The sequence below is a fragment of the Dendrobium catenatum genome, unplaced genomic scaffold, assembly GCF_001605985.2.
Source record: "Dendrobium catenatum unplaced genomic scaffold, ASM160598v2 original_scaffold_143975, whole genome shotgun sequence".
In the NCBI taxonomy this organism is placed as follows: Eukaryota; Viridiplantae; Streptophyta; class Magnoliopsida; order Asparagales; family Orchidaceae; genus Dendrobium; species Dendrobium catenatum.
Genome location: NW_021462405.1, coordinates 1 through 25,000, shown reverse-complemented (window position 1 = coordinate 25,000; position 25,000 = coordinate 1). Strand labels below are relative to the sequence as shown.

The 25,000-nt window shown below is 34.8% G+C and overlaps 1 protein-coding gene across 1 annotated transcript; it reads right to left on the bottom strand.

The window, feature by feature from the left end:
• Positions 1 to 8,753: 8,753 nt before the first annotated feature.
• On the bottom strand, positions 8,754 to 12,780 carry LOC110109320 (protein GFS12-like). Its single transcript, XM_020840336.2, has 4 exons — positions 12,511 to 12,780; positions 12,342 to 12,415; positions 9,726 to 9,861; positions 8,754 to 9,052 (listed from the first exon to the last, which is right to left on the bottom strand). Exons 1-4 carry the CDS (start codon positions 12,763 to 12,765, stop codon positions 8,903 to 8,905), a joined length of 615 nt encoding a protein of 204 aa, XP_020695995.1. The 5' UTR covers positions 12,766 to 12,780; the 3' UTR covers positions 8,754 to 8,902.
• Positions 12,781 to 25,000: the final 12,220 nt, after the last annotated feature.

Here is a 25,000-nt window from a genome sequence, read left to right as displayed (position 1 = left end):
GGGTGTGGAGTTTGTCCCCTGTGGTGGAGAGATATAAAAGTTCCGCACAATCTTGATATGTGATCTCGACTGGGCATCGATTCACATAGGATCTAAGAGAAGTAAAGGTAGAATTTATGCATAGACTGATGAAGAACTCAAAGAGAAGTTCCGAATTGAAAGGGATTTCAAGAGTAAGAATGAAGCACAAGGAAGTGTGAGAAAATAAGTCAAGTACTGGATAAGATAGATGGTTCGAGTTGACGGATAGGGAGATAGTGATTCTAGCTATCTTATATTATTGGTAGGCAGCTTGATCATCCACCTCAGTGAATCGAGGATCCATAGTAGCCCTCGAGGAACTCCTAGAAGGGTGATGAGATTGCTTTCCTCCTGCCATGATCAAGAATAGCAAAACAATAGGAAGTATAAGGCTGGTAGAAGAAGAGGGTGTGAGAAAAAATAATTGGAACCCTTGAAATTTAAAGAATTGGCCAGATCGTCCAGGACGATCGCAAAATCATCCAAGCCAATAGGGTGCATTAATAGCATCCAGGCCGATTGGTTAAAAAAGCGGTCATTTCATCTAGAACGATCAGATATCGTCAGTGATGATAACACATAGGCGATCGTCCCGAGGAGTCAAGCTGGATGACCATTGAAAAAGCAGATCATCCTAGCCGATTAGGTGGATCATCCAGGATGATGCCCAATAATGAATCATATCGACTGAATTTAAAACTGTTTAAAACATTACCACGTGTATCGTCTAGGATGAACAGGTGGATCGTCCGGGCCGATCATCAATAATTGATCATACCGGCCAAATTTAAAGTGTTAAAAATATATTGCCACATGAATTGTCCTGGACGAACAGGTGGATCGTCTAGGCTGATTTTATATACATTGAGCAAAGAGTGAATAATATCATCCAGGATGAAAGAGAATCGTCCAGGCTGATAAAGGATGATTGAAGTAGAACACGGTCAGATTGTCCAGGCCGATAATGCATCGGATAGGACGATAAGAAGTAGAAGCTTTAGAACAGTAGAAGGAAATTATTAAAAGTTAATTGAACCGATCTTCCAAGATGATATGAATATTCTCTGGGATGATGTGACAAAAAGTTTAAATTAGGGGATGGATGGAAATGATCAGAGAATGCCCAAAAACATAATAACACCAGAAAGTTAAAAAATATGAAAAATATAAAAAAGAAGAGAAAAACAAAACAAAAAGTTTTTTTTTACAAGGTATAGACATAAAAATCTCCAAGTGATTGAATTTAAGAACTTGCAAGACCAATGTGTTAACATTGATGAAATCAAAAAATGGTAGAATATCTGATTATGCTAACCCTAGCTCGGACTTCTCTTAGGGAAAAATTATCTTTTAAAAATAAGAGACCTAACTCAGAACAAACCAATTGGATAAGAAAAGAGATCCGTTCAAAACTTGGTTCCAAAAAAAATATCTTTTAGAATAATATGCCAAAGTGATTTATAACAATCATAAAATTTGAAATCAAGCCTTTGAAAATATCAAGTGACACATTAATTCTTCTAAGATTTAAAAGTTTTGAAAAAGAGGGAAGCTTTTCTTTTTGAGGGCTCATTTTATGCCTCTTGTCAATTTGATTGGCGCACTTTGCGCATCTTTTGATTTTTGATACACTTTGTGTATTTTTTAATTTTTTGGTGATCATTGTGCATCTTTTGTTTTGGTTTCATTGGCCTTTTTTGTTATTTTTCCAAGCTAGATCCCTTTTCAAAACTCTTAAATATTCTTAGTTGTGAGTATATCTTCTAATTAATAGAGAAGAAAATCTTACTCTCTAATAAAGGGAAGAATAAATCACAAAATAGAATCAATTTATATGATAAATGCAATGACAAGATTTCAAAGAACTTGAAAGTAATATAAAGACTTTTGAATATTATATATATAATATATATATATATATATAATATATTATTGTATGAAGATAAAAAAGATCTTAATTGCAAAGTCAAGTTGTTAATTTGAGATAGACTTTTATTTAGGAAAGAAAATTACACCTTTAAAAGAGATTAGAGGGAGGGAAACAATCAACGATGTTTCTCCCTTTAATTGATTTAGGGATGTTTAGACATTGACTACAAAATTCTAAAACCCAAAAATCAAGAGAAAATATAATTTAAAAAAAAAACATTAGAGATGAAATAACTAAAAGATCAACAAACATAAAAAGAAAATAATAATAATCAACAGAGTAGTAAACATGCAATCCATAATTTATTAAGTAGCAAGTTTAAGCAATTATGAGCCACAAGCCTTTGTTGTCCAAGTATCATATGCTCTCATGTGGTCTTTTGTGAGAGCACACCTACAAAAAATAGAATATCGGATTTAGGAACCCAAACAGGTTTGGGTCCCTTCTTATGAAAAGAAGAATGCAATGCATGTGTGTTATGTTATGAATCATGCAATTTGGGTCTCCACACCCAATGTGTACTATAGTGAATGATGCAAGTGTGTGCAATGTGTCCTAACATTGCACATGAAAAATATCTAACACCAGAAAAAGTATGTATTAATCTACTTAGGTGGTGAGGCTTCTTTTTATGTGTTGCATGCAATGATGATTTGTTATTTTCAAAAACTTTGAGATTTGTTAATTTCTTAAACTCCTTTTCTAACTCAGTATGGGATGACTTCAAGGAATCATATGCATCACATAATTTAGTATGCTCTTTGTTTAATGTATCAAACTCATCAAGTAATGACATGTGATTACTATCAATTATAGAATGATCTTTAAGAAGAATTTCATGCTCTTTTTGTAAATTTAAAAACTCCAATTTCAAGCTAGCATGCTTTTTCTTAAGTTTCTTATATGATGCATGAATTCTCTCACAAATTTCAACTAAGTGATCATAAGTTGATTCACATACCTCTTCTTGATCAGATTGTTCAAGTTGATTATCAGCCATCAAACCCAAGTTTGTGGTTTCCTCCTCTGCTTCAGTTTCAAATGAGTTAGATGCAGAATCCGCCAGAATGCCTTTTGGAATCGCTTCTTGTCCTTCCTGTATTTGAGTTTCTCCTCACCCTTCTCCTTACTTGGGTGCTCCTTAAGTGTAGGACAATTATCTTTAACATGTCTAGGCTTCCTGCCTTTAAAACAAATAACATCAGAAGAGCTTTTTTAATTTTTGCTACCCTTACCTCTTTTCCACTTCTGATGGTCTTTATGCTTCTTCCTTAGAAAGCTTTTGAATTGCCTAGTGATGAAGGCAACATCATCGTTTTCAAATCTGAAAGAATCATTGTCCATGTTGTTGGCCTTTAGTACCACTATTTTTTACTTTTTTTCTCTCATCTATATCAAGATTTCTTTGATTCACCCCTTGCTCGTAAGCAATAAGTGATCCAAGTAAGTTATCAATCAAATACGTATTCAAATCTTTAGATGCAATAATTACAATGATTTTAGCATCAAAAGAAGAAGGCAAGCATATCAAATTTTATTGACCCTTTCATAATTAGTTAGCTCTCTTCCTAAAGCATGCAATGAGGTGACAATTTGAGTAAACTTATATACATGTCAGAAATTAATTAGAAGGTTTCATACGAAAAAGTTTGTAGTCATGCAATAGAATATTGAATCTAGATTGTTTAACTTCATTGGTTTCTTCATAAGTTACACACAATATATCCCAAATTTCTTTACAAGTTGCACAAGTTGAAACACGCATATAATATTCAGATTTTAAAGCACAAAAAAAATAGTTTAATCATTTTGCATTAAGTTGTGTTAAATCTCTTTCATTAAAAGTTCATTCAGTAAAAGGAATTTCAATTTTAATGCCATTAAGTTCACAAGAAGGTGGTGTATAACCTTCTTTAACAAGCATCCACACACGATAATCAAGCGATTGTAAAAATATAGACATGCGAGTTTTCCAAAAATCAAAAGGAATGTTATCAAACAAAGGTGGACGTGTAATAGAATATCTTTCCTTTGTGTTACGATTACCAAAGTTAGCCATGAATCGAAATTCAAAAAATTTTCAAACTTAATTTTATGAATCCCGCTTTGATACCACTTGAAAATGCTATGATGGCATTAGAAAGTTTGTTAGGGATGTTAAGCCCTTATGAACTAGTCCTAAGGATAACTAAGAGGGAGGTGAATTGGTATTTTAAAAAAATCTTTTGATCAAAACACAATCTTAAAATGAAAACCAAGATTCACCGCCGAAATCAAAGTGCAAAAAATAAAAAATACATAAGTAGTAAAAAAGAACACATATATTTATAGTTATTTGGTCAACACGACCTATGTCCACTCTTTGAAGGCGCCCTCTGAGTATTGCACTAAACTTAGTGTCCCTTATTTTGCCCCCACAGTAAGGTGGAGAAGCCTATACAAACCTCCTTTCCACCAACCCAGGTGAGGCAGAGAATCTAACTCCTTTTGCTTCCTCCAAAAGCAGAAGCAGGCAGAGAACCCAACTCATTTTCTTCCTCCTGAAGAAGGTAGAGAATCAAATTCCTTTTGCTTCTTCCTAAAGTAGGCAGAGAACCCAACTCCTTTTGCTTCCTCCTGAAGCAGGCAGAGAACCTTGATCAAATGTTGAAGTTTACCTCTCTAGAACCCCAAAGGAACTAAGGACAATGATTGGAGAAGATGATGATGGATCCTTGCTTGGAGAAACCTTTGTGAACTCCCTCACAAACTCCCCCTCATAAGATACTCTCTCTCTCCCTTGCTCTCACTCTCCTCTTGGCTCTCTCAGGTCAAAGCAGCAACAAAAGATGTTCTAAATGGTAGAAAAAGATCTCTTAAATAGAAGAGCTTCGGAATAGCTCTTATTTTATAAAAATTAATTTTATCATCCAGGACGATATGGATATCATCTTGGCCGATCAGCATAAATTTTGCTCAATCGGCCTGATCGGTTTGGGACGATCAGAAGATTTCTGGTCTTATTGTCTAGGCCGATATAATATCATCCTAGATGATCAGTACAATTTCTTGAATATTGTCCAGACAATCACTCTGAAAGGATGTCTGGATGATGAAAAATAGCTAGATCATCCAGGCCGATCTTATGATCATCCTGGACAATTAGTTCAAATCCAAGGAAAATTATCTTGAACATTGCTCTAAATAGAAGCTGGCCGATGTCAATCATCTCAAATGATCCTACGATCGTCCCGGACGATGTGATCATGCAATCAAACCTTAATTATTTTCCTTAATTATCATATTAATTTAAGCATAATTATGTTGCATTGTCCAGGCCGATGTCCTGGATGATGTCCAAAAATAAAGAATACATAAATAGATCTAGCGGTTGATTCTTTCTGATTTGAGCCTATCAACTCGGCCGATATGAATATCATCCAGGATGATGAGCTTAATGACGGTTGTGTTAACCAGGATGCCCTAATTTAGCATTTCTATTTTAACATATCATCAAGGATGAGTTTGGATCGTCCCTGATGATGTGATTAAAATAAAGAACTCTAACCAACAGATAGAAAATTTTCCCCATGTGTGTGTGTGCAAGGTTAATTAGCATTAGGAGCCACATTATTTACAATATACTCAAGAAAGAAAAAATTACAAACTAACTCAAACTTAATCTACCCAATCTTGAGCTGGCTTGAGTTGCACTCGATCTTGTGGACCTGAAAAGTTAGTAGGCAAGGCAGTCGTAGAAAATCATGAATGTTTGTTATCATAAATATTCAAATCCATGAAATCAAATTTGCAACATGGATCAGCATTTTTGTTTTTGCAAGGAGCTAAAGGAAAGAACATCTTCGTCAGGTTTGGAGGAGAAAGGAGGGATCAACATCTTCGCTGGGCCAAGGAGGCGAAAGGAGGGACACCTTCTCTGTTGGGCTAAGGAGGCGAGATGAGGGAGATTCTTTATGGTCAGAAGAGTCTATATAGGTCATTTACTGTCTAGTCAAGAGAGAAGGGCTTCTTTGCCTAGTTATGTGCTGAAAGATAGTCATTTTTAGTGCAGTACCAAAAGAGGAGGACCTTTGGGGATTGTGTTTTTTTTTTAGCTATTGGAGAAAAGCTCTAGGAAGGAGAGTCATTGGAGAGAAAGAATCTTACTAATTGAGGAGGTGAGGGATCGACATCTCTACTAGGCCAGGAAGTGAAAGGAGAGATCAGCATATATGCTGGAGTGAGGTGATAAAGGAGAGACCACATCCTTGTTCGGCTTGGAGGAGAAAGGAGGGATTACATGCGTCTTCACTAGGTTGAGGTGAAAGGAGGAACACCTTCTCTACTGGGTTGAGGAAGCGAGAAGAGGGAGATTCTTTGTGGTTGGAAGAGTTTATAAAGGTCATTCTCCATCTAGTTAAGAGAGAAGGGCTTCTCCGCCTAGCTATGTGCTGAAAGAGAGTCATGTTTAATGCAATACCTAAAGAGGAGGATATTTGAGGAGTAAATGTTGGTCATTGGGATTGAACCACTATAAATCTTATTTGCATTTCCTTACTTTTTTGCAGTTTACTTTTCTTACAATTTAAATTACTGCACTTTAGATTGACTTTTGATTATCTTTGTTAAACAATTTTGGGTGAATCTTTGATTGAGTTTTTGATTTAAAATTAAACAAAAAGAAATAAAAAATATTTATTTTTTGAATTTTTTTTTTAAATCATATTTGCTTTGGAGTTTAGTTTGAATACTTTATTTTCTCAAATACTTATGGATATTATATTTTAAACTTATTATGATTTTAAAAGCAACATATTTTAGAAAATATAAAAAGATTTTAAAATACCAATTCTCTCTCCTCTGTTGGTGTGCCATAAAAACTTTCAATGGGCATAGATCCGAGTTCATCTCTATTATCAAAGAACTGCTTTTGCTTTATAGAATATTGAATTGATTTAAGCCAATGTTGATGGCCAATAAAAGAATACTTTTTACTCTTACACAACCAAAGAGATTCTATATTTTATGCATAGTATGAGCAAGCAAATATTCATTTAGTTCTCCACCCAAATAATATATTGTATACATGAAAGTCATTAATAATCAACATTAATGTTGCATGCTACATAAATTTTGTCGACTTCTTGCATCATAGCATTTTATACATTGCAATTGTTGAAGTTCATGAATCACAAGTTTGAGATAAATATTAATATCATTTTCAAAACTTTTTTCATGAGAAATAATCAGTAACATAATAAATGATGATTGTTTCATTTCACTTCACAAGGGTATATAACATAGGATAAAAAGCACAGCCTGAATGCTATATGTTCTACTCAGAATCTAAGAATGATTAAATCTATCAAAGTCTAAATGAAGGCGAGAATTTCATGGTTCTAAAGAAAAATTAGAATTTGAGGATTCAAATGATTTCTATGCTCTCTATCAATTGTGTGCCATAACATACCATCTTTATTTTGTTGCATAGCATGCCAAATCATCTCTTGTATGGTATTTGGCATTTTAAATAATCTCTAAAGTCTTAGAGTCAAAGGAAAATATTGAATAATTTTAACAGCCATTGTTTGAGTTTTCATTTATTATATAATATTACTCTTTTGATCAAACTTATCTCCCCAAAATAATATGCAATCATTAGGGCATGCATGAATCTTCAAATACCCAAAATCAAAAGCCTTCATTAAATTTTTTAAACTATACATGGTTCTAGGCAATGAAATCTCCTAAGGAAATATTTCAATCAACAACTCTAACACCATATCCAAAGATTTTATAATCAAATGAAATAAGTGTAATATGAATGATAAGTTTAAAAATACATTACATCCAAGATATAATTATGTTCCCACATTTATTAAGATATCCATTGATGCAAGATTTACATGAGAATGCTATTTTTTTTTCTAATAGATTCATGCTCCAACTAACTAAATCTAAATTTAACTAATTAAATTTTAATATAAATATCTCAACTTAAATATTCTATATATTTTATTCCATTAATAATGCTTCTCATAATACACACTTTGAATTTAAGCCAAGCAAGTGGGTGGGTTGAGTCATTAACAATGCAATAAGCTATCTTTGACCATGCAAGGGTTAGGTTAGAGCTATGAATTTGACTCAAAGATTAGATCATAGTTACAAATGAAGTTATAAAGGTAAAATTAAAATATCTCACTTATTCCATGTCCATCCAACTGCATTTGCTTTGAGGAGAGGTTTCTTGTTTAGGAGGCATCTCTGATCAATGCCCGATTCAAAACAATCTTATCATGCAAATTGTTAGATCATATTAAAATAAGTGCAATTTAAGTACCATAAAATTTGAAACGTAAATATGACGCAAAAAGATTATGTAATGAAGATTTTTTAAGCATAAATTAATCTCTAAAATGAGGTCAAGTAATCAATATGTTAATTCACACTAGTATTTTCAAGCTTTAGCTTTGATTGGAATAGCTTTCTTACTACTTATTCAAATATGTTTTAGTACAAAAATTTATTAAACTAAATATTTTTATACTAAAAAATTGCTTTAGAAAGCAATACAAAAGTTCTCTTAAACGAAACATATATTATCATAATTAAGCTTTGAGGCTCGTAGGGTTCTGCAATCTTAAGCCATGAGAAGTCGCTATTGTGATACCTCAGGCTTCGTTTGCGATGACTTTATTACTATTTAAAGTAGCTTTCTAGTAAAAATATATAATTTTTATACTAAAAAACTGATTTAAAAACCATTAAAAAGTCCGTTCCAAACGAAGCCTCAGAGTCAGAGTTAGAGAGACAATAAGGAGCAGGTGAATAAAAAGCTCGTTAAGAAACGTTTTAAAAGAGAAAATAAACAACTGATATTACACATAAATTAAGTAAAGCATATACAAAATTAAAATGAGAGGGGCTATGAATAGTAAAAAAGCAAAGAGAACAATTTCAAGAGGTAACTTAGCAACAGACCTTCAAACAACCATCTTCTGTCCCAACGAGAAACAGACGAGAGAAGGGAAGAACACTGATAGCAGAAAGAGCTGAAGGGTTCCTTATTCCCCTATCAGCCGAGTAAAGCTTCTGCGGTGAAATTCTCTGTTGCAAAGCCTGTATTAAAGAACACAATAGTAAGATATAAAGATAACATTTTTCTTCCATCATAGTGCATTTCTGAAGTGTAAATGGTTAGTTTATGATCGCATTGGAGTGATTAAGCTTTAGGCAGAAGTAGTTCTTTTAGTATGCTAAGGGTTCATTTTGGACAACTTTTTTATTGCTCTTTAAAACACCTTTTAAGTATAAAAATTTAATGTTCAAAAAATCATTGAACTATAAAACTACTTTAAAAAACAGTTGAAAAAGCCGTTTCAAACGAAGTCTAGAAGACAATCTAGAATTAATTTTATTTTATTTTGTTTTTTTTTTCACTTTAAACAAAATATATTTAGTACATTAAAATTATGTTATTATTTTTATTAAATATCAAGTATTTTGATTTAGACGGTAGTAGTGACGATGGTCGATATGACACCAGCGGTAGCAAGCGATGAGGGCGGTGGTCTCCCGCAAGCTTGGGCAAGCTTGTCGACAATGATAGGTATTTTTAAAAACACTCAAATACCTCAAAAAATTTATTGAGTGTTTTAAAAAATCTTGATTTATTATTTTAATACAAAAAAACTAAAAATATGCTAAATAAACATATATTTATAAAAACACAAGTAAAATATAAAAGTGATCCCAAACAGGCCATAACGCTAAAAAGAATAAGAGAACATACTTCCTCCATTGGCCGGGAAACAGAGGTGAGTGCAATATTATTTCTTGAAATAGAAATCACATCTTGGCCCCAAACACAAAAGCTGGAGATACCATCCTGATGGCCTCGAAAAATATTGGCTTGAGTAGCCAAATTCCTGCGAGTTTAAGAAAGATATTTTAATAACAACATTCTTGGCATTCAAACTAGCTAAGGAAATTCAGTTAAAACAAAAGGGGTGAAAAACAACATTAGTTCTTTATGTTTCACATTCTCAGATAAACAAGAAATATATCATTTACATATTCTCGAATAATAACGGTTGGCATGATTCAGAATTTGAATGAAGGAAGCTAATTTCTCATCATAGAAAACATTAAGAAAATGAAGTTCAACATGTTCTCAAATATCATGCTCAGCATGATGCCAAAGATGTTTTTTTGGTTGCCAGTTAAACTCAGCTTTTGGATAAATATTTCACATTGGTTGGCAGAATCACTCTTTGGAAAGAGAATCATGCATCCAAGAAGGGCTGTCAAAATCGGGTCACCGGTCGAGGTCGGGTCCAACCTGGAACTGACCCAACACTATTCAACCCAACCCGAACCCGACCCATTTTTAAAAAAGGGTAAGTTTTTCGGACCCGAAATGCTTCGGGTTCGGGTCAACCCGACCTGACACGAAAAGGAGGAATTGGAAGAAGAAGCACGGGAATGACAGGCTGGCAGTCAGCGAACAGTCACGACAGGCTGGCGGACGATCACGACTCACGACAAACACGGAACTCTGGACGGTCACGGAATGACAAGCCACAACAGCGTGCGAGGGCAGTGTCGGGAGGACCGGCCGCAGCGGGCGTTCGAGGGCAGAGATACTGACGAGTTCGAATCGAGATGATTCGGAGATGGTACATTGCGACTGACGGACGCGACTCAACGACGACAGACAGGGTGGGAAACGGTCGGTCCGGGTCAAATTGGGTTGATTTCGGGTTTCTGGGTCAACCTGAACCCAACCCGATTTTACAAATGGGTTGAAATCCCTAACCTGAACCAGGCCTAATTCGGGTTCAGGTCAACTTGAACCCAAAAATTTCGGATCGAGTTCAGGTCGGGTTTTTGGATTGTGTCAAATATTGACAGTCCTACCTACATCCAAGATTACTTTTTTTGCCCAAATAAAAATTCGCAAGATGGGAGTTATGTAGCTTAGGAAAATTTCTTTTTTTTCAAGACCATTATCAACGGGACTAGTGGCACGCACATGAATACAAGAGTGCAAGAATGAGCAAGTGGGGAAAAGAAAGAGATGGAATTGAATGACAATTTGCCCAAATAAAATGTATCAGTAATCAATAATCATAGAGCACCAAATTGTCAGAATAAAGCTAAATGATGATGTAATCAGAGAAGGTAAAACTAATTTATCCTATAAAGCAATCCTAGCTAGTTTCAAAAAACATCAGAAATGAGCTGTGATAAAAATTATACTATGATAGCACAACAAATGGATTCCAACTCGACGGTCATTAAGGGGCCAAGAAGAAACATCTGTATATAAGAACTAGGATCTCAATAAAGGTAACTAAGCAGAATAGTTTCACCCTTCTGCTGCAAACTCTAATGCCTAAGAATGTTCTACTTCAACAATATGGACGCCTAGTGGCAAGGAATTGTTGGGGAAAGGAAATAAGAATGCTAGCCTAGGCGAGCAGTCGGATGTCTACTCATTAATCTGAGCTCAAGCCCAAACTGAAGAAAGGAAATAATAAGAATAAACAAAAATTCCAACCGCAAGCTAAAATAAGCATTTAGCTATGCATTCAGTGCAAAACATTCAATAAGATTTTGAAACTCTGCAGTAATAACTATCTAGCGATGAGAAGAGTTCAGGATGAGTGGATTAGAATAATCAGAGTTTACAAAAGCTAGTCATGGCCTTCAAATATATGATCAAAATCATTCATTCTCCTTAGCATCATTAAAACAAAGAGCATAATCAATTTGAAGAACTTTAAAATCATTTGTTCATCGATTTGATCTACAAAATTTTCTAAGTGGATGGCACCAATTGTATTACAAGATAATTAGAATTTCAAAGCATAGAGACTTTCAAATGGCTTGGAATTAAAAGTGAATTTGATGGAGTTGATGAGTGAAATACATAAGTAAAATTACACTTCCAAGTATGTCATCAAATCATCCTTAAGTTTTTGGATGCTTTATGAAAAGTTAAATAAATAGATAAATGATGAAATTTGACCCTGAAATAACATTCATGTCACAGATCATAATCAAAGTTATGATCTTAAATTAAAGACTAAATCACATATGTACAAAAATAAACTTGGAATTGAATGATCACTGCAAATAGAAAAAAAAATAGAGAGAGAGAGAGAGAGAGATAACGATATAAAATTGATGTCAACAAACTAGGCTTAGCACGAATCAAAGCTGTTTACCAACCAAGCTTGGCTTGGATTGAAATAGTATCAAGTGAGCTTCCCATTTATCAGGAGCAGAGAGAAGAACCAACTTGAGATAGATCATTAACAATCCTAAAAATACTAAAACAGCAAAAAATAACTAATGCAAAAACTTAAAATAAAAGAAACATAATAGGATGAAAAAATTGCACCTTCTAAGGTCCCAAACACGCAGAGTTTTATCGAGGGAGCTAGACAAAAGTACATGGTCCTCTAAAGCAGCCAACTGCAAATATCAAAAGAAACAAAGAGGATTGTGATTAGAGAAGCACATAATTTACTTCTTTCAAATTTAGGTTTCATATAATATGCCAACTGTACCTTAGTGATATAACCATCATGTGCTCGCCAGAAAGCAATGACACATCCACTCCTTGAATCAAGCAACCTACAATAGCCTGTGCTTAAGCCAGCAGCAATCCAGGATGGTGAAGCAATAGCTCCTTCTCCACGAAACTTTGCAGATCCACAAGAACCAATAGCTGACACAAGTGATGTAAAGGAATATTCAGCTGACTCGCTTTTCCATAGATGTAGCTTTTGATCTTGAAGAACATCAATAAACCTGGATTCCATATTCGCAGATGAATAAATCAGGATGATAAAAGAACTTTATGGTTTTGAGCAATGAGCAATGCTTTCCCTTATAAAAAAAACAAATGTAAAGAAGATATATATATATTTTATTTGTGATATCTCTTAGAAAAAGCCTACAACCAATGTTATAAATTGTGGGATCTAAAAATTAGACCCGGCCTCTGCCCGCTATTGCTTTTTATTCGGGGGGAGTTTTAACGGAGTAAGTTCCGGGTAAATTTTGGAAAGGCAGATGGGATTGTAGATAAGACACTACCCAGATATTTCGTCCTCATTTTGCGAGGACTTTAAGATTTGAGTTCTGGTTTCCAATAGGCGCAATCCCCTAACTACCCATCCCGATAATGAGAGAGAACTTTCGATTAAGGCTAGTCGTCAATCAAATAAGTAGAGATATGTGTTATCAGGCGTATAGTAGCAGCATGGGCATGAAAATTTAGAAATTTGAAGGGTTTGGATTTGGGAATTTGATATTTAAAATAGAAATTTCACCATCTTGCACTTAAAGTGAATGGATGATAGACCCGATCAAGATCTTATGGTTCTGTCGTCCCGGGCCATCGTGGTCCCTAGTCTACTTAGTCAGAGGAGGTAGTCGACCCAACCTGACAGAAGGATCCTTGTCGGCAGCCATGGGTTGCTTCGTCCAAGGGGACCTTGTAAACCTGAGGTAAATGTTTGTCTAAGGAGGCAAATTTGAATCCACCTTAGTTAACAGAGGTCTTTGTACCCTATCAATCATATCCTATTGATTCATATCTCAAGTATTTGATGCCACTAAGGAACGTATTGACTCTGACCATAACCGATATTTTGTAATGCCATTTGGTGGCAAAACCACTCAGTTTAGAGAGCCCCAGGTCATAATCATTTATCCTGTGGTGCCATTTGGCGACAAAACTGCCGATTAGAGGACACGTACTACGTCCTTACTGACAGGAGATTATTTGAGATTGAATCCAGTGATATTTTCGACTAGCATTAGCTCTATGTGAGCTGAAGTATATTTTAAATTTGTGCACCCTGGCAAACTGCTGTGGAGGGTGAATAGAGTTTGTGATTTAAGTGATTGGATGGATAGTTTCATTTTAAATATCTTGATTTTGATGATTTTTTTAAGTTTGGAATTTTGGAGATTTTTAGATTTTGGATACTTTGAGTAGCATTTTGAATTATTTGAAATGGACCCCTCCGGTTGAGATTTTTTGTTCAACACAGCCATCATCGGGGTGTCTGGGGTCACTTCCATTTCATTGACTGGTCCTTGTCGACTCTATCAGTTTACCGACAGAGGATCAGGTGCCTTTATTAATGAATTCTCATTGTTATAGGCCTTGAAAGCCTAATATGAATGTATTAAGACAACTATACCGGTCGCCGTAACCGTATATTTGTTTGATGGTTCGAACTCTGTCGACTCCTATCAATCCACATAGAAGGATCGGGTTCGAACTTAAATTCACTTATTGACCCACACATCATCCCTAGACATCATGTGTATACTAATAACAAGCTCATCGGGGCCCATGCAGGTGTCTGATTGCATACGCCCTTTTAGTGTACCTATGTGTATACACACTATATTACATGTGCGGGGGTATTTTTGGATATTTGATAGATGTACTACGGGTCTCCTACAATAGCTTGTAAGAGCTTGTATTCAGCATGGTCCTTCTGTATTTGCCCGTGGATGGTGTGTTAGATGCACAACCATCTTTAATCAAGAAGCTCTTGCTGATGTAATACACTTAGATGTGCATCATCATCATTCTTTGCTGCATGTCAAATCCTTCTAATTTCAACTGGCATGTTGGATGTGGAATGGGTTTTTGACAGCGTCGTTGAATCCTTCTACTTATAGGGGATTGATTGTGTCTTTTCTTAAAGGATGATCATTATTGACAATAGAGATACCCTTGTATTTTGTCATCTCTAACTCTTGATGAATTCATCGGGTGTATGTTGTATTCGTCACAAATGAACCCAAACTATTTGTAGGTAAATAAATGTGCTCATTTATGAACTGAGGTTAACTGCTGAATGAGTTGTATTCATTGTTGATGCTCTCCCCACACATTCATCAGTTATATATCATATCCATTGTGTATTAGTTTTCAACATGCGTAGGCAATTAATGCACTTATCCATGAGTTGATTGCCATTGATTAGGTAGAAGCCATAATACTTATTGTATGTAACATGGCGTATATTTGCGAATAACTTCTTGGACATATCCTAACAAATCAAATCATTGCCAAGGTTCTTTTTGCTCTATTTGTAATTAGGCCACGCTTATTTATTGATTGTTGCCAACCATTACAAATAGCAAGTATACTTGGGGCATTATTCACTATAAGCTTAATCATTCATTCTATAAATTTTCTCCTTCCGCTTGTAGATGAGATGTCATATGCATGATAAAACTCCCACGGTGATTCATAGGGATTCATGCTTTCTTGCCGAGTATTTCTCCTTGCCTGTGGATATCCTTAGGAATGATCGTATTCATATCGATAGCAAAGATACCACCTCTTTTGCAATCTTCTTATCTTGTTTGTAGACATGATACACTCCTTGCATATCGCTCGTCATTGCTATTACAAATTTCTTCCCTGAACAAATGAATCTTCAAATTTGTCGCAAATGATTGTATGACATTGTGTTTGTGAATGAAGTATTGTGCACATCATGAATTTTCTTGCACCCCTATGCTTGTATTCATTGCAACTCTTCCACCATCACTTGCAAGTGTTTGGAACCCACTATCCCTCTTCTAGTGTTGCTTGCAATTAACACTTCACTCGCAAATTCTTTATCTTCGATGATAATTTTCAATGAGCTTGATGTCATCATCATCAATTTATTCGTTCCAGCTAACATGACTCTCACAAGTGTTGTTGTCAAAATCTCATGCCAATATCCAAGCTCAATTTTTGTAAGAATGCTTGTTTGTTAGCAGCTATTTGATATTTGTCGGAAGACCTTTGTATTGTTACTTGTGAGTTACCCATATTTGCAAATTCATGTTTGGAGATTTGCTCATTATAAATCCTTTGTAATTTTGCATCATCACTTGTACGAGCATCTCCACATTCCTTATTGATTGTTGCTTATGGATGAGTTCATGTCTATCATTGCAAGTTAATGCTCCAAAAGTCCTCATACCATGATTGTATGGCCAAATCATATTTTCTTCTCTTTTTTTTTTTCACAAATTCTGCTTGCATATTTGTCAATTTCTTCATTCAAATTGAGATGATTATTACTCCTCTATCATTGATTTTGTCATTCATAAGCTTATGATCTTTATTTTAAATATTAGACTTTAAGTCCAAGTAAGAATTTAAAATCATTTGTTCAATATTTGTCCAAGTTCAAGTCCAAATGAAGTCCCCTGTGGTTAATTCAAGTGTGAATCAGATCCTCTATAGTCCAAATCATTCAAATCATGGTTCACATGAGTCAAATGGATTTAAGTTCAAGCTCATTTCAATTTTATTTTACTTAGGTTCAAGTCTTTTTTTTTTGTTACTTAGGTTCAAGCCTTTATTAGTCATTCGAGTGTCAAAATGTGTTCCATGCTATCCAAAAGTTTACAAGTTCAAGCTATCCAAAATTTGTCCAAGTCCCCTGTTTCAGTGGAAATTTCGGCAGCCTCCCAACGACTCTCCCATTTAGGGGAAAAACAAAGAGGCAACCTTCCCCTCGTTGCTACTTCAGAGCTTCAAGTAGGTGTCAAATGACACCACGGTTGTATTTTTTTTATCCCCGCTTGCTACATGAGCGTTTAAGGGTCTTCAGGTATGTGTTTAAAAGAGCACAATTTTCTTTCCCCCATCTGCACTACATAAGCGTTTGGAGGTACTTATTTTTTATCCCCCTCATGCTACATGAGCACTCCAGCACTCCAGGGATTACCCGCCTCGTTGCGAGCATCGCACAAGTTTCCCTCCCTACTGCGCTACGTGAGCGTGTAAGGGGTTTACCGGCTCGTCGCAAGCATCGAGAATAAGATTTTTTAGGTTATAAACTTAAACCTTTGCGAGGGAATAACAATGACAGCGGGATGCACAAAAATACATAAATATAATATAAGATAAAATTTAAGGAGTGTATCATGTCTAAATAATAGCTAATAAATTGATGCGGGCAAAAGATATAGGGAGCCTATATCTCCTGATCACAAAGGACACGACGGACTTCTACGGACGAAAATGACTAAAGACGAGGAAAGAGACGAACAAACTCTTACATTTCAAATTAAACTAAACAAAAGAAAACTTACAACAATACAAACGACTCTTGCAAACAAAATGACAACACCCTAAAGTTGCTTCACTTAGAGAAGAAGGATACAGGTGGAGTGGCACTTGCGGAGAGACGAAATAGATTAGAAGCCCGAGAAGAAAGGTTGGAAAGAGCCCACAAGATTTCCGGAGGGGATGAGAAAGAAGGGTGGAAAGAGCCCGCAGGATTTCCAAGCAACCCGCAGGTTAACAGATTTTTTTCCAAAAATCACATATCATTCACTTACTATTTCAAACATTACAATACCCCCCATATATATAGGTATGAAAGGGAAGACCAAAAGACACTAACATTAAATTCCCATAGGAATTTTAAACAACACAATTAATTAAAACACTAATGCTTTGCATGAAAAAACACACCCAAGTCAAGGAACCGAAGAGGCAACCACGGGAGACGAGGAAGCTGCACGGAACCAAGGGGCCATGGCCTCGGGAAAGAGCTCAGGCACAGGAAAACCAGCGGCCGGCCGGAATCCCATGGGGTGAGAGCAATAAAACCATGGTGGAATTCAAGGAGCCACACATGGGAAGACTAAACAACTATCTTGGGATTCCAAAAGCCCTTTTTGGAAACCCAAGAGACACCATAAAAAGAAACATTAAAAACTAAATAACATTTAATAAAAAGTAAGATAATAAAAGAACTAAAATGTTAGCTCATAATGAGCTAATCCTTAGTTCAATAAATGAACCAAAGTCCAGCTCATAAATGAACTAAAAGTTCAGCTCAAATATGTTAAACTACTAGACTCAAGGGAAGCCAAAATTTGATTTATTTTGGACTAGTGTTGACCCCCCCTTTGTCTACATCATAAATTAATTACCTAGAACAATATAATATAATATACTAAATAATAACTAATAAATTAAGATATAATATAATACTAATAAAAGTAAACGACAATTAATAACTAACATTAAGATAAAATTTATACATAATTACCTAGATAGGTCGGCTAAGAGGGTTATTAGGTAGATCGGCCGCAAGCAAGGTAAGGAGCTCGGTTTGGCTATATGAGTTCGACAGAGGATCGAGCGGCCTGGAGTCAAAGACGTCGGGTTTGGGAGAGAGGGATGGATGCGAATGGAAGAAGGGTGGCTTGCTGTTGTCGGCTAGAGGAAGATAGAGTACGACACTATGGGACTTAAAATATAGGTTCTCTTAAAAAAAATTAATTAAATTAATAGATATTATGATTCATAGTATGATAAATATTATTTACATCTAGGAAACCAAATGGGTTGAAAAGAAAGCTAAGGAGATTAATAATTTAGGATTTAAACTATGGTATTCGAGTATGAATCATATTAAAAATGATGTATATGTGATTATAGATAACTGTTTGAAGTGTAATATTGTAGAAATTAATAATATTGAGAAAAAATTATTGTTTTCAAGATTGTTATTAATGCTAAATTATAAATACTATAAGTGCATATATGCTCCTCAAGTAGGTTTGGATATGTGTTTAAAATTAAAATTTTGAAATGACTTAGAATAATTAATACAAATAATACCTCTTGAAAAAAAGTTTTACTGGAGAAGATTTAAATGGACATGTTGGTAGAGTGGTAGAAGAATTTAAAAATATTCATGATGGCTATGAATTTGGAATGACTAATAAAAGTGGTAGGACCATATTCAATGTTGCACCAATACGAATACAGCGTTACAGATACGACACGATACGGATATGGGACACGCCAATTCTTAAAAATACAAGATACATATACGACATTATAATATATAAATAATACATAAAAATTAAGAAAGTAATCAAAATGTTGTATTTGAAATGACAAAAAAAATTGAAATAAAAGTAAGCATTAAATATTTAAATATCTAGCACAATAATAAAAACAAGAAGATAAATTGTCCAGCACATGAAATTTCAACTATTCAATAGAAGAAATGATAGGATTAGCTTTTTCAGTGGTTTGTCTTTGAGTTTCTATATCATCTTCAATATATATCATAGCTTCTAATTCAGGCTCATCAAGTGAAAGATTAGCAATTTATAATATTACCATATCCTCAAGAGATTCAAATTCATCTCCAGCTACATCCCACATCCTGTTGTCTCCTTCCATATAAGTTAGAGTTTTCCTTGAGAGAAGCAAAAGATTTATATGCACATAAACTAAATCTTCAGCCCGTTGTGGAGTAATTTTATTTCTCTTCATTGATTGGATGAACGAGTATGTGCTCCAATTTCTTTCACAATAAGATGAGGATGAAACTTGGCCAAGCAATTTTATGACGATTGTTTGAAGTAGAGGTGCTGAATCTCCATATATAATCCACCACATTTTTGGATCAATTCTCTACCTATCACGCAATTACTCTTGGTCACTTAAGTCCTCTAAATAACAAAAAAATTTAGCAAACTGAATATTGACACTTCTTCTCTCCTCATCATTTGGAAAATAATGCTTCAAACATGTCTTCCTCATATTTGAAATTTTTAAATCTTTCTATGGAGAAACTTTTTGAGGATCCTCTTGAAGTCATTCTTTAGTTGAATATCTTCAAAAAATATTAAAATGAAATAATGAAAAAAATGTTAAAATTATTAAATAACAAATTGTGAAGTAATAATGAAAAATGTTGAAATTTACTTGGGATTTAATGAGTGGGCTAAGCAATGTAAAGGTGTATTACTTTTGCTCCACCTATCTTCTAAAATAGCATAAATAACATCCCAGAAGCTATTATCCTAGAATTAAAATGAATGGAAAAAATAAAATAAAATATTATCCTAGAATTAAATTGGGTATTTATGGAATACTAACAAAAAATATTTTTGAGAGTAAGATTAAAGATCTTATATTTTTTATTATGCATGAGAAAACTAATATTGTGTAAAAAAAATATCTAGTGATATTAAGAATATTTGCAATTGTCATGCTTGAAGTATCAAAAGAAAAAAAACTCTTAATAGTAAAATCATTAATAGTGGAATAAAAATGTGCAAGAAAAGATTAAAAAAATAAGCTATTACATAAAAATTGGTTTAGATGTAAAAGTTCCAAAAAAATTGGGAAAGATAAAAACGAGTCCGTAAGGAATCTAAAAAAGCAATATGCCATGCAAAGAATTTAATTTTTAATGATTTATATGAGTTCACACACACTCACATGATAATAATAATAATAATAATAATAATAATAATAATATTATTATTATATAAAACAAATTAATCACTCGATGATTAATATATAATGATATATAAAATATAAATTAAGTTATAAAGATAATGGTTGCAATAACAAACAAATTTGATTTTGAATGTAAATATATAGACCATTTTTCTTATTAAGAATGAGTAATTTATTCTCTTCTCATAGAAAGGCATTTATTTAGTTGAATTTATTTATGTTCAAACATTATGTGTATTCATTGTGTAGTGGTTATGTTGTTGAATCATATATTAAGTTTCCTTTTTAATTTTCTTCATTTTGATTTTGCTGGTTTTTTTTTTTACTTAAACTATTAATTTACAAGAAATAAATATTGCTCGTTTGTAAGAAAAAATTATAAGTGTGTTTAACGAACTATTGAAAAACGTGGTCAATTCATTTACTTTATTTTTGGAGTCTAGTTGAGGGTTCTGTACACTGTACGCTGATGCAACGTCTTCACAACACATTTTAAAGGCGTGCTGTTGTAAAGTGTAAACCAATCTTATATCATACATTAGCATCTCAGGAAAATATGGAAAATATGCATGAATTGAGAAATCAATTGTCGAAGATTTTGAAATTGTTTTTTTCCCTCAAATTTCAATGCATGATTTCTTGTGTAAGATTTTATTTGAAAAACAATCCTAAATAAATTGATATGATAATGATAGTGAATTTTAGCAATTTAGTTACTTGACAGCACATAGTAACTCTAAATTAAGAACAGTTGATATGATAATAATGTATAATTTTAGCAGCATGATTACTTAATTGCATGTCAACAACTATGTGATTGGCGGTTTGTATTCATATATAACTTGTATGCTAAAGTTAAATTGTTTATTCCATCTACTCTATAGAATATTAGATGAGCCATTTATTGAAGATAATATTAGTGACAAAATAAATTTAGAGACAGTTGATTAAGTACAATCTTTTAGTGCAGAGGCAAATATTGTACTAAATGAAAATAATGTTTGTGTGGGGGAGAATAAGGGCATAAAAAGGGATGTTGCACGAATGAGTAATGAGAATGAAGATGCAATTCCTGTTGAAAACAAAAAAATAAAAATAAAAAGAATAAATCAACTGTTTGGGATGAGTTAAGGAAGTTACTCATCCTAATAGACAGAAGAAAGGGGAATGCATTCATTGCAGGAAGAACCTTTCCATAAGAAATACATGGTCAATAATACAATTTAGATAACATTTAGAACGTTGTGCTATTAGAATCTGTTTCATAAGAAATCAAAAAGTTCTCCATTTTCAAGCTAAAGATATTGGTTCAACTACTGACAATTCTCAAGTGGTAGCTTGACTATATTTTCTTATGATAATTTTAAAGTAAGAGAAAGTATAATGCACTACATTATGATTGTGGGCTCCGAAAATTCGGCCCCGGCCTCCGCCCGCTCCTCTTTTTATTCGACGAGGGAGTTTTAACTGAATAAGTTCCAGGGTAAATTTTGGAAGGCAGATAGGTTTGTAGATAAGACACTACCCAGAGATTTCGCCCTCATTTTGTGAGGACTTTATGATCTGAGTTCTGGTTTCCTATAGGCGCAAGCCCCTATAGTTAATTACCCCTCCCGATCACGAGAGAGAACTTTCGATTAAGGCTAGTCGTCAATCAGATACGTAAAGATACGTGTTATCTGGCATATAATAGCAGCATAGGCATTTGATGATTGAGAAGTTGAAGATTGGATATTTAAAATTTTAAATTTCATCATCTTTCACTTAAAGCAGATGGTGGGGGAATGGATGATGGACCCGATCAAGATCCCATGGTTTCGTCATCCTGGGCCATCGCGTTCCCTGGTCTACTTAGAGGAGGTAGTCAACCCAACCTGACAGAAGGATCCTTGTTGGCAGCCATGGGTTGCTTCGTCCAAGTGGACCTTGTAGACCTGGGGTGAATGTTTGTCTAAGGGGATAAATTTTAATCCACCTTAGCTGACAGAGGGCTTTGTGCTCTATCAATCATATCCTATTGATTCATATCTCAAGGATTTGATGCCAATAAGGAACGTAACGGCACTGGCCATAACCGGTATTTCGTGGTGCCATTTGACGGCAAAACCACTAAGTTCAGAGGGCCCCGGGTCATAACCGTTTATCCTGTGGTGCCATTTGGCGGCGAATACCGCCGGTCAGAGGACAAGTACCCCGTCCTTACTAGCTAGGAGACTGTTTGAAGATGGATCCTAGTGATATTTTTGACTAGGCATTTGGCTCTTTGTGAGCTGAAGTTATATTTAAATTTATCCACCTCGGCAAAACTGTGTTGCATGATGATGGATGGATTTTGCTTAAGCAATTGATGGGTTCTATTTCAATTTTAAATATTTTTGGAATTTGGGATTTTGGATTTTTGGATTTTTTATGGGTATTTTGGGTGGAGCTTTGGATTTTGATAGGCATTTGGGTCGAGTTTGAAAGAAATTTGAAATGTAATTTGGATATTTGGGAGACATTTAAAAATATTTGGGAACCCCTCCGGTTGAGATCTGCATTCAACACGGCCATCATCGGAGTGTTTGGGATCATTTCTCTTTATGATTGACCTTGTCAACTCTGTCGGGCTGTCGACAGATGATCGGGTTTCGTAGGCTTTATGCCTTTATTAGTGAATTCTTTTGATTTTAGGCTTTGAAGGCCCAATATGAATGTATTAAAACAATTCTGGTCGTCACGGCCACATATTTGTTGGTTCGAACCCTGTCGACTTTTATTGACCCGTATAGAAGGATCGGTTTCGAACTTGAATCCACTTGTCAGCCCGTGCAGCATCCCTAGACGCCACGTGTGTACCAATAACACGCTCGCCAGGGCCCATGCGAGTTTGGGGGCATTTTTATAATTAAACCCTGTCGACTTCTTTTTACCCGCTAAGAAAGATCGGGTTTAAAATTTGATAACCCGCGTAGCATCCCTAGACGTCACGTGTGTACCAATAACACGCTCGCTAGGGTACCTATGTGTATACAATTTATAGTGCATGTGCAGGGTTACTTTGAAAGTATTTGTAGACGCCTTCTGTCCGCTTGCATAAAAGTTGCGGATCCGGTGGCGTGGCGTAGCATCTTCTGAATAGAGTTGTTCGCTACTTCGTACATGTGGATTGTCGTGCACTACTTGTTGCTTTCTACAGGTGGATCGTAGTGCACTAACGAATCTCCTACTTTATATTTGTTGATATTTGTTATAGTCCTTTTGTATTCACTTGTAGACTGTATGTATAATAGGTCTCCTACGGTAGCTCATAGGAGCTCGCCATTATTATGGTCCTCCAGCCTTTATTATGACCTTCAGCCTTCATATGAAAATGACATGTTACATGTTCGTGCTTACAGAGGATTCCTCATTCATACAGCATACCATTCATTATTGCCTTTTATGCAAACCAATACGTTTATTTGTAACTTGATATTAGTTGTTGGTTGAACCATATTCATCGACGATCTCTTCATGTGTTTTGATTTGCAAGTCATTACATGTCGTTTGTCACTGCTTGTAGTCGAAAGACATTTGATGTTGGTTATAAGGAGATTATTGCTTTTGCATCTCATCCACCATCGTTATGTACAAGTAGACTAGTGTGCTTGGTACAAACCTCTGTTAATGCTTATAAGTAGATGTAGTAGGGGTCACTACATCTTCTTGCATGACTGTCGTAAAGACCATCATTATCTTACTCTGATGTAAATTGGAAAACTGCTGCATTCGTCGCATGTTTTTTCTTATATTGTTCATGAATATCCCCTTCCTTAAAATTATTGCTACTTTGCAAATATGATAGGGATGAATGTTATTCATGAATACATTGAAGATCTCATGCCACTATTCGTAGTAGAATTGTGTTCTTGTCTTGATTGTTGCTAGTGGATGAAAGAATTTTCTTTATCCAATATATGTCATTCTGTGATTGTAATCAAGTGGTATGCAAGAATTTGTTTATCACTGTTCATTTTATCATTGCACATAATTAGGTCATGTTGACTATTGTAAGTCTTTTATTGTCACAAGAGGATGACCCAAATCTTGTATGATGAGTTTGCTCCTCAAATTAAGCTCATCTTGAATTCAAATTTCTTATAACTTGTTCACCTTGATTATACTCAAATTCAAATTGAGTTTGCATTTGTTGTAATTCAAATCTAAATTCGAATTCAAGTTCAATATGCGTTCAAGTCTTTGTAGTTATGACGTGCCACTTGCAAGTTCAAGTCTCAAATACTTGCAAGATCAACTCAAGTTCTATTCTTATCCACTATGCTTATAAGTCTTCATCATTTGATTAATTCAATGTCAAAAGTCCCCTGTAGTCTTGTTCGATTCAAGTTCTTTGCACCAAGCTCATTTGAGCTCAATCAAGTCCACTGTTCTAGTCATTCAAGTTCAAATAGTCCCCTGCAGTTCACTTGAGTTCGAGCCGTTCTCTTGTTTCGTTTGCACTTGAAGTTATTATTGATTGTTTAAGTTTGAATTAAGTCCATTTGATGCTCCAGTCAATGTCCAAGTAAAGCTCCATATTGTTCCAAGTACAAATTGCATTTACTCGAAATTTCGACAGCCTTTCGACGTCTCCCCCGTGTAGGAGAAAACTACGGAAAAACTGGGCCTCCCACCACGCTAGAGAAAAGCGTGCACGGCAGGTGCCCTCGGACGAGGACACCACTGCCGTAATAATTTTGTTCCCCACCACGCCAGAGAAAGGC